Consider the following 11,326-nt stretch of genomic DNA (forward strand, 5'->3'; position numbering starts at 1 on the left):
GTGTGTGTGTGTGTGTGAATGGGTGAATGTAGTGTGAAGTGTTTGGGGTCCTCTGGACTTGATAAAACGTCATAAAAGTGAAGGCTTTGGTTTCTATTGCTCAATAAAAGAAGGGGATACCGAACATGGTAAAAGTGTGAAAGAACCAAACCAAGATATATCTATGAATGTGAATCTTAAAAGTTTATTGATAAACGCTTTTCTGAAGCGAAGAGGATTATGAGGTTATTCTGAAGATCACTGCAGGGGGAAAGGAACAAGAGAGCCTTTGAAGCTCGGACCAATCACATCTGCCTCGTCTTTCCCCAAGCCTTCGGGCACTCTCAGGATATCTGAAGTACATAAAGCACCACTAAAACATTAAAATCTAAAACATTTGTTCTGTTTTGGATGCTTCTGTGCTTCTATAAGGTCTTCTTCCTCTTGGTGTTCTGCTGCTTGAGGTGAGTCTTCAGAGCAACAAGGTCGATGTAGAGAATTTGGTTGAGGATAGCCGAGGCACAGAGCAGTCCGCCATGCAGGGCCCCAGCCAAGCCGTTGCAGAACACATCCTGACCTGAACATACACAATGACATGAGGAATCAGACTCTAGGTCCTATAAAGGCATTACAGAAACAACCTCCATAGTAGATCTGAGATTATAATGTTACTGGGTAAGATGCAAAGTCTTAATTGAGGTAAGTCAACAACTCTGTGCAATCAGCAAGGTTTCCTTAGATGTTCAACTACAACTGAAACCAGATATTTATATACACTATATGAAAAAAGCAAACCTTCTCCCCCCTCTCTGTCTAACATTAACTCAAGCTAAACATTTCCTGTTTCTGGTCAATTAGCATTACCACATTCTTCTTGTCTTATGCCACAATTATGAGATTTCTTCTTATTTTCTTCATAGTCTCAGCCTTACACAAGCTAAGATAATATGCTCTAAAGCTATTTTGGAATGCTTTTGAGGAATTTGAGCTGATACTCTAGTAGCTAATTTATAACAACCAAGTTGATTGGAGGCACACCTGTGGATGTATTTTAGGGCAACACTTCAAACCCACTGCTTTCATGAAGGGCATTCTAGAAAACTCAAACAGAATCAGCAAAGATATCACAAAGAAAGAATTGTGGAGCTCCAAACATCTGGTTTGGTCCAGTTTCAGATACTTTAAGGTTTCACATTCATCTATTCAAACAATTAGAAACACAGGTATCAACAACATAGTAATACCCAACCATCACACAGGGTTCTGTTTTCTGTCAGATGTTCTGGTGTTAAATGTTTGAATCAACCCTAGAACAGAACCAGAACATTTTGTGAAGATTCTAGCTGAAGCTGGTAGGAGACTGTCATCATCCACAGTAAAAATGATACGCTTTGAAAAGTCACTCAGAGGGACAGAAACCATTACTCCAGCCATATAAAATGTTACTCAGTTGTTATTATTATTATTATTATTATTATTATTATTATTATTATTATTATTATTATTATTATTATTATTAATACACTATGTTCAATCTGCTGAGCGGGGTCGGTCATGCTACCTGTGAGGTACAGCCCACTGACGGGGGTCTGTGGTCGTGTCTTAGCAGATGTTTCCGGACTGAAGCGCTCCAGGTTGTGCTCTGCACCGTACATCTCCCCTCTTGGAGTGCCCAGATAGTGGACATTAGTTAGAGGTGTAGCAGCTTTCATCATGGCCACCTGAACACAACCATACACAGTGTCTTACAACAACAGATAAAATCAACGCTAAGCACATTTTTCGGCCATGATTTGTTGAAGATGGTCATTATGACTTCAGTCTCCAGGAACAGATGACACTCCATTGAGACAGAAGTTCAAGCTGAACATTGCACACCTATATAAGCAGGTCATTTCACCTATTTAATTCCACTAGCTTTATATGTTTAACCACCATCCACCTCCAAACATAAATATCAAAGTCTAGTGTTGTACATTCTTCCAATATAGCTGGGATACAATTTGTGATGAAAAGGTATGGAGCCATCTTGACTGCTATTTTAAGAAATTGTTGTGAAAACGCAATAATTGAAGTTGAAGTAAATTCAATTTCAGATGAATGTAAGGCTGATCTGGTCCACTATGACAGATCAGCCTGGCAAAAAAAAATACAAAAATCCAAAATGTAGAAATAGACACAGAGTGAATAAATATTTGAATTGAAACATTTCATCTTCAAAAACTCAGTTTTTCTTAATCATTTTTTTTAATCATTTCTGATAACAGATGTACACAACTAGCTTCTTTTTTTTAATAATCAGGTGATCAAATGGATACAGCTGGTACCAGTGGTTTGTACTGTATGGTTCTGGAGGTTTGCAGGAATTTCATAAATTAAAATTGTTGATGAATTTACCTCTTTAGGTGTGACTTTGGATCCAACTTTAACCTTTAAAAACATATGAAAAAGCTTAGAAAGTATTTCAAATTTAGCTTAGCTAATTTTAGATTTATATATGATGATCTCTTAGTAATAAAGCTTCCCATATTATCTAAATTCTATGATTTTTTTTCCCCCTGTTTTCTATATGGCTAGCTGGTTGTAGCTGGTTGTAAGAATGCAAAACAGTTTTAAAACCTCTTGAATCAATATACAAAATCTTTTAAACTTTAAAAATCTGATCTTTTATGCAAACATTTGTTTAGTTTATAAAATTCTTCATGACATTGTTGCTCCACCTTTAAAGAAGCTTTGTCTGAGATCAGATAACATAACTAGAGTCTAGAGGGCGCCCTCTAGACGTGAGTGCAGCGTCCCAAAATGGAGGACTGCATTTAATGAACGTGACGAGTCATTGGAATAATTTGCCAAACAAGATTACATGTTCCAGTTATAAATCTTTGCATAGTTGGTAAAAAAATTGTATGTTAGATGAGCAGATTTGAACTCATTATTGATGAAGGCAATTAAATTGTTTTATGGACTGTCAGCTGGTTTGTAGTTTGGTTTGCTTGGTTTTACTGAGTGTTATCTGACATGGTTTTTAATTATTTACTAAACTGACATTTCACCACTTCATAATCTGTTAAATCACAATTGACTACCATCAACCTGTTCAGGTACTGCAGGTGGAAATGAGCATTCTTTTTTAATCACAGTTAGCAGAAGAATTACCTCACCAATAATTTTTGTCTCTTTTCTTAGTGATAAAGGGAAAATTTATGCAGAATCCAACAATGACTCACCTTATCTCGAAGTTGAGGGAAGATGGTTAGAGCCCATTCCAGCAACTCTTGGGCCATGCTGTTTTTCAGGTCCAGATATTCTGGACTCCTCTTGCCAACTTTGGTCTCTTTCCAATCCTCAAACCACTCATAGCGGGCCATGGTGAGTAAAGTCATACAGGACTTACCTGTACAAACACAGGAGAATACAAAAGAGCAACATGTGGAAAAGGATGTCTGTGAAATTTGTGGGTCAGATTAAGAAAAAACACTGCAATGAAAACGTTGCAATGCAACATCTCACTCAGGAATTCACAGCGGTCCTGAGGGGTGAGTGTGTTACCTGGGTGTCTGATGGCGGCTGTTGGATCTTTAGCCGATGGGAAAGTGATGAACATCATGGGTATGTTTCCTAACACCTGCTCTCTGTTCAGAGAAGAGTATGCCTCCATACTGCAGCCACGGCAACATGCCCCCATACACAGAGACATGAGCAGTACATTATTGTTATACTTCTTTCTTTAAATGTTTATACCCATTAAACCTTTCCAAATTTTTTCACTTCACACCCATAAAACTTCATATTTTACTAAGATTTTATAAGACAGACAAACATGAACAGTGCAGAACTATGAAGTGAAAGGAAAATAATACATGGTTTTCAAAGGCTTTTGGAAATAAAATCCAAACTGAGTCAGAACTTTGTAGAGCTGTCCTTTATGTCTGCAGGTTGAGAGACAAAATGTTGCCCATTCTTCTTTCCTAAGCAACTCCAGTTCAATCAGACTATATCTAGAGTGTTTGTTGCCATCAGTTTTTAAATCTTGCATCAGATTTGGAGTTAGATTTAGGTCTGGACTTTGACTGGGTCATTCTAACACATAATACTTTAAGCTTAGCCATTCCATCGTAGCTCTGGCTGAATGTTTCAGGATTGTCCTTATTTTTCTTCCTTCAGTCTTTCCATCAACTCTGACCAGATTCCCTGACCCTGCTGAAGAAAAGCATGATGCTGCCAGTGCCGTTTCCTTGTGAGGATGATGTTCAATGGTGGTTTTACTCCAAACATAACATTTTGTATGTAGATGAGGAAGCAAAGCTTTTTCTTAAACCAATGTACAGTGTTCAGTCAGAACGAATAAAACATGCAGGCGCAAACATACAGTGAGTCCAAGTCGTTGCCTTTATACATCCAGAAGTTTTTAGAAACAATGTTCAGCTCTTCCTTGGTTCCATCCAGACCAACAAAGACCAAGAAGGAACCCATACCATGACGAAGCATGCCTAGCAGTGACTGGATTTCTACACACACACACGATACCAATAAAGACAGGAGACACCAAATGAAGAAAATAATATCAGAAATGTGTATAGTTAACCGAGTGGAAACATTTTACCTGTTTTTTCCTGAATATGCTGGGGTAGAAATTTCTGGAAGGTGTTGAAGATTCCAGCATCAGAAATGACCACAGGGGCGAGGACCTCAATCTCTTGTTGTCCTTTGAGAACCGTCACACCTTGAAAACATGCAAAATACTTTATGGTGGTAGAGCAAATGTGCAATGTGACTCACCTAGAAACATGTTGCAGATGTTAGCCTGGAGTTACAAACAAGGAAAGATAGCCAAATCAAGCAGCTGATAACACTACATTTGAGTGATGGAAGAATAGTTTTTGTTTGCTTTCATATGTTGAAGGGAAGATTGTAAGGATCCAGAAACAATCTCAAGAAGCCATTAAACAATTATTCAGGCATTCACACTCTTCTCCCTTGTTGATTTTTTAGGGCAGCAGATGGTTGCATTTTGGCCATGTTGAATTTGGTTAGGTTAGGTGGAACTTTATTGATACAGATGAACTGTTATTCTTAAAGTTTACCAAAACTTGACCTAAAGTCTTCCTCTGCTCACCACAGGCCTCCCCCTGACTGTTGATGAGGATGCGTTGAACAGGTGCCCTGACCAACACTTCACCGCCTGCCTGCTGAATAACTGGAACGATGTGAAAAGCAATTTCACTGGCCCCCCCGTGAGGGTAGTACGCTCCGCGTTTGTAGTGGTGAAGAAGAAGCGCATTGATGAGGAAGCTGGACTCTTTAGGAGGGACACCTACAGAAGACAGAACACAAGGACCGTGAACAATGTATGCAGCACACAGCTGATGAGCTGAGGTCTGGAAGTGATGAGCACCATAGAAAAAGTAGGCAGAGAGCGCCTGCAGGTCCTTGTTCTGAGTGAGTCGGGACATCATCTCTGAATGGCTGGTTGTTGCTAGGCGAAACACAGAAGATACTCTATCCAACAGGCCAGTCCAAATCAGAAAGTTTACCACCGGGTAGGGCACAATCTTCAAAATGGCAACAAGTGGAGTTCTCCGAGAGGCGTACTGCAGAAGGACAGAGTCCAGATTATTTCTCAGTTATGCACATGCTATCCTGTCAAACAGCTGTTAATTCAGAGATGAAGCTTGACAATTTTTCATGGAGCTGCTTCTAGGAAGTCAGCTAGTGCGACCACCACATCCACTGCTTCCAGTATAAACGCTGCTGTAGAACAGCAGCAAACGTAGCAGTGGGAATCAGCATGATATAAAGAGCTATTAGATGTTTTTTATTTGGGCATGTAGCAACATAAATCACACAGGTGAGTCTACTGAGAGGTTGAGACCAAGTGCCTGGGCCGAGTGTCCATTGATTTAAAGTTCATTAATGCACCAGAAACCAGAAGTTTACATACAACTTTTCTCTCACTGTCTGCAGTTAAATCAGACCAAACTTCTCTTGTTTTAACTGAGTTATTTTTCCAAAAATATTTCTAATTGATAAACGCAAATGGAACAATAATGAGAGAAAGAATATGTCAGTGATTTATTTGTTTATTTATCTTCTTAAAAATCAGTTCATACTAAATAATTACATTCTATACAATGAGGAAAAGCCCAGGTGATGATGTCACAGAATTGGTAACTTCTCATTGGTTAACTGACACATTTGAGTCAATTAGACACTTAGGGCCACACCTTGAACACACTGCTGGACATGTTTTTGGTCCAAAATGTAAAAAGTCAGATTGCAGTCTGTAAAAATCTTCTTATCTAGAGACATGTCCTCTGGTCCAATGGGACTAAAGTATCCACCAGAGGTTACATTGTTACATATAGAGAGAAAAGAGGGATTCTTATATGTCTCTGTGCTGGTTTTACTCTGTTCACTTGCAGCACCTTATAACTGATTCTCATACCTGGATCATTATGGATATCACACACGCACACACACACACACATATACACACACACGCACACACACACGCACACACACACACACACACACACACACCTTCATCAGTTTCATAAACTCATCAATGGCCTCCTTTTCTTCAGGGAACTGCTTCTTCAAGGAATCTGCCATCTCAGTTTTCCCTCCGTGAATATGATACTCCCTGAAGGAAGACAGAACAGCCAGGTTTAGTTCTGGTGGTAGGACAGCTTCCTGGCCGGAAACATAACATGTGATGAAACTATTGCTGGAATGAAACATATATAATTATTCAGTAATGACCTGTAGATGGTTTCAAAGGATGTTACAAGAGTGTGCACCCGTCATAAAGATGACCTTTTTGCTATATTAAGAAAAGTGCCATGGATAGAACTTACAGGACAGACCATAACGATGATGATGACATGGAATACCTGCAATGGCCAGGCGGTCCAAGAAGCACGGTGTCATAATGTTGTTCCAATTTGACAAACTGCAGCTGTCCCTCAGTGATCTGATCCACAGCAACCCTCAGCAGGCTGTTTTCATGAAGTTGGCCCAGATAATGGATCCCTGATGGAAGCAGGACAAGAAGGAACTCAGGTATTTTTAACCTTTTAAGCAGATAATTTATAAATAATTTTAAACTGATATTTTTCAGTTATTTTTGTGTATGAACTAATTAGTTTTGTGGAGTTCATATTTTCAACTTCCTATTTATTGATTTTTGTAGTTTAGCTATAAAACCATGCAAAGAACATCTGAATCACTCTGATATTTCACCATTTGTAGTACAGGAAGGTTTTTGTTGCCAGTGTGTTTTGCTGAGGAAACCTACCCACATCGAACTCAAAGCCATTGCTTTGGAAGGTGTGTGTGCAGCCTCCAGCAATGTCATGCTGCTCCAGGACGACAACTTTCTTCCCAGCTTTGGATAAAATCGCTGCAGCTGCCAAGCCTCCAATGCCGCTGCCAATCACCACCGCATCCAGAGCTGGTGGAACCCGGTCGGCACGGAACCCTGAGAGAAATGTATCATCATGTCAGGCTGTGAGCATGATGCTGCGTTCCATTTATATTCGGAACTGGGAAATTTTGACTTCCAGGTCTAAAAGATTATCAGGACTCTCCCTCCGAACAGAGGGACTTCCTGCTTGGAAAGTGAAAGAATTTTTCAATCTCTGACTTCGAGATCCAATATGGCAGCTCCTCGCATCAACAACAGGAAGTGAAGGCGGAAGCATTTATTTTACAAGACACAATTTAAAGATTGAGTCTAAAATCAATGTTACATACCTGGAGCTCTAAACTGAATAAATTAAAGGTGTTGTTTGCATATAGGATGTACAGCTTAAAATGATATTCATATGTGGTACTATAAACAATTGAAATCCCTGCTTTACACAAGTAGGATGTTATTCTGGGTGTGATGTCAATCCCATCTCTGAGTTCTGAGGCAAAAGGAAAGCAGCATGTTAAATTAATGATGTCCTTGACAAAATCTTCACTTCAAATTGTAAACCCTCATGCGGCCTTAGCGTGACACACAGGAGGAATGCAGAAAATGAAGCTGGGGTCGTCCCGTCACACCACCAATTATCAATTTCTAATACCACACACACACAAAAAAAACTTCTAAATGAGGCCTATGTGCTGGTTCCATTTTGTAAAATTTATATTTAAATTGTTGTTGCATTACTTGAATGAGCAAACATTACAGAAAAGCAGCTTGATAAAAAAAAGATGTAAAATTAAACAGTATTCTTAGAAAAACATATTTCTTTTACCAGTAAATAATACAGCCTGCGCTTTTCTGGGACACAGAGACTGCTTACAGAAATTTTCAAGAACTTGACAAGAAATTTCTATATTTTGCAAAGTATTTTTCTAAATCCTCTTGAAACTTATCATGTACCTTCATCATGTTTTTTAGAAAATATCTGGTAAATTCTAAAGAAGTAAGTTGTGGAACGTATAGGATGGATTAGGCTCCACCAGATATTTTTATGATGTAAAGCTTCATTTCAGAAACTGCCTTGTTTCTGAAATGTGCTATACAAATAAAATTGACTGATTGATACTAGCCATTATAGATAAACACTCTCATGTCACTAGCTACCTGTAGAGATATATAAAAATTACTATCAATTTTTCCAAAAATGTATTACTGTACCAGCTACTGTAATACAACTTGTCAAAAAAAAAGTAGTAAAATAAGAGCAACTTACAGTCATTGCTTCAGTACTGCCTTCTCTTTGCATACATTTCCACATTCTCTTACCTTTCTTCAGTCTGGCATTCCTCTCATTGCTGTTGGTGACCAGGGGTCCTGGTGGTCTCAGACACTTCTCACTGAACACTTTATAGCGCTTCCCAGTGATCAAGAACAAGACGATGACCAGCGCCATCAACAGACAACTCAGGACAGAAAACACCCACAACCACATGGCAGAGGAGAATTTTACTCAACGCGACAAAGATCAGGAGAAGGAATGCAGAGGAGATGAGACGAAGGTCAAAGCATATACTGGGGAGAGGGAAGGAGAATCTGAGAGTTGCATAAGAGGAAGAGCAGAACTGTCACGAAGGCGAAAATCTGCAAGAAGTCTCAGTTTGGAAGTAGTGAAAGGAAGAGGATTAATGGTCATTCACATCAAGAAGTCAGGAAAATGTGGTAAAACATGTGACAATCAGGACTTTAAGAACAGCAGAGAAGATTCTTTACGGCAAGACATGAGACCAGCAGGAAAGAGAGAGCAGCTTGTTCATCAGACCTGCAGTGTGGAGTCCTCACTAAAACCCCCACATGATCCGCCCCTCATTACTGAACCGCCTAGAGATAAAGGTAAGTGTTCTTCCTTCCACAAATATCAGTCTGCAAAGCCCATTCTTCCATATTTCTTTGATAAAATACATCACAAATGACAGTATGTAATCTTATCTTATTGACTTTAAAAAAACAAAAAAAAAAGACAGTAGTCATTGGGCCAAAACCGAGGTAGCCACAGGAAATACATGAGGAGATGATGCAAACCCACACAGAGATGGATTGAGTCCAGGACATTTTATTCTCCCTCTGGAAATGCTGATAAAACTGTTCCACCACTGTATTAAGTATACATATAAAAGTTCTGTGTGATTTCCAGATTTAGGTTTCTCAGTAGCATGTTCTAAGATGAAAGAAAATCACACATTTAAATCAAACCAATAATTTATTCTGAAAAGATTAAAGCATACTTAATGGAAAGCTTACATTATTACATAAACAAAAAATAAATCAGACTTAATCTAGTATTCCATTTACAGTAAGACAAAATATTTTTTCAGTCATCATACTTGTATCAGTTTGTAGTTTTTAATCTTTACAAAGTTATAAAAATGCACTGAGATATTGGTTGTCAATAGGAAACGGAGGATTTTCCAGTTTGACCAGCCAGTCAGAAACTCAAAAATAGAATTTCTTATTTGCGAACACAGCTAACGAGAGAACAATCCAAGTTAGCATTTTCCAGTGTCAGCAAGATGTTTGAATTAATGTTTGTCTGTGAGAGGGAGAGTGAGAGCAAGACATCCAGCAGATAACAGGAAGGAGAATGGAGAACAGCAAAGTAGCTCTGCTTTAACCTGTAGAGCAGGAGCCCCCAAACTTTTTCCTGCGAGGGCCACATGACTGTTCCCTTTTCTGGCCGGGGGCCAGTCTTAGTTTTTCGAGAAAGAAACCTTAGAAAAGTTTTTTTGACGGGGGTGGGGGGAGAAGGGGGGGATTGGATTACTGCCGACGACATATTCGCGTTTGTAGATAGATTTTTACCCAGAATGCAAATGGAAAAAAACCGTGAGCGAAACGGTGACTGGTACTGACTAGTATATATTCCATTGAGGGAAACTAAGGTTCATATCTGCTCAAGAGCCCCCCCTGGTGGTTGAAGAAAATTTCACATATATATGAAAAAAAAACACTGAATGCTCTCTGGTATTGTTCAGGGGGCCGGACCAAATGAGGAGGCAGGCCGGATCCGGTATTGTTCAGGGGGCCAGACCAAATGAGGAGGCAGGCCGGATCCGGTATTGTTCAGGGGGCCGGACCAAATGAGGAGGCGGGCTGGATCCGGCCCGCAGGCCGTAGCTTGGGGACCCCTGCTATAGAGCATTCAATCTTGTTTATGGAAAGTTATGATTCTGAAAACATTGACAGCCTTTTGGAAATCACAGATGACATGCAGGAAAATAACGATAGCTGCACTCACCACCCAAGGAGCTTTTAAAAGATGGAAAAGAATTCATAAGTATTTGATCTTTCTTTTAGAACAATACAACATTTATTGGGACTGCTCTCACCCAGTGTTGTTCTGATCCCAAGGTAAATATATTGACTAAAATGTTTTGAATGTTATTTTCAGTATCTTCTGATGCTATAGTTCTTAACCAGAGTCCACTAAATTTTTATGAGCAAATCAATGTTTTACTAAACAGCAAATTGACAATACAATGCTGCTCAACACATCTCTAATACAAAACAATGTCTGCTTTATCCAAATTGTCAAGAAATAATTCACATCGTGCCATTATTTTTAACAAGTTTTACATAATATTATGGAATGTTTTAGTTGTTCATATCAAATACATAGATACATTTTTACCATCTTCACTGTATACACTATGTAGTAGATATACTGGAAGAGATATGTACTGTAAACCTATATTTGAATACACTTCTTGCTAGAATTATTTTTACAGAAAATCATCAGTCATAGAAGAGAATGAAAAAAAAGATGTACCAACATTCATAAACATAAGGGACAAAATGGCTGTATTGAATCTATTTTATTATAAAAAATTGAGTGAGGTTTTGGAATGTTTTCAGGAGAGCAATAATGATATATTCAAA

The 11,326-nt window shown here is 38.8% G+C and overlaps 1 protein-coding gene across 1 annotated transcript; it reads right to left on the reverse strand.

The window, feature by feature from the left end:
- Nucleotides 1-164: 164 nt before the first annotated feature.
- Nucleotides 165-10,135, reverse strand: LOC106935641 (putative all-trans-retinol 13,14-reductase). The gene is made up of 12 exons (XM_015016205.1): nt 8,720-10,135; nt 7,277-7,459; nt 6,873-7,011; nt 6,520-6,622; nt 5,375-5,570; nt 5,096-5,293; nt 4,583-4,702; nt 4,349-4,487; nt 3,529-3,638; nt 3,207-3,373; nt 1,541-1,700; nt 165-556 (listed from the first exon to the last, which is right to left on the reverse strand). The coding sequence occupies exons 1-12, from the start codon at nt 8,883-8,885 to the stop codon at nt 405-407; spliced, it is 1,833 nt and encodes a 610-aa protein (XP_014871691.1). The 5' UTR covers nt 8,886-10,135; the 3' UTR covers nt 165-404.
- Between the last annotated feature and the right edge of the window lie 1,191 nt (nt 10,136-11,326).

The sequence above is a fragment of the Poecilia latipinna genome, unplaced genomic scaffold (assembly GCF_001443285.1).
Source record: "Poecilia latipinna isolate Pla-1442-1.1 unplaced genomic scaffold, P_latipinna-1.0 Scaffold1993, whole genome shotgun sequence".
Classification (NCBI taxonomy): domain Eukaryota; kingdom Metazoa; phylum Chordata; class Actinopteri; order Cyprinodontiformes; family Poeciliidae; genus Poecilia; species Poecilia latipinna.

Bases quoted from the DNA above. Each gene is read 5' to 3' on its own strand.
- LOC106935641 (XM_015016205.1), bottom strand. From the start codon at position 8,885: ATGTGGTTGTGGGTGTTTTCTGTCCTGAGTTGTCTGTTGATGGCGCTG. The intron at 5,571-6,519 runs GTGTGTGTGTGT...GTCCTTCTGCAG, and splicing joins AGTTTATGAAACTGATGAAG to TACGCCTCTCGGAGAACTCC. The intron at 4,703-5,095 runs GTGAGCAGAGGA...CATGTTTTCAAG, and splicing joins CAGTCAGGGGGAGGCCTGTG to GTGTGACGGTTCTCAAAGGA.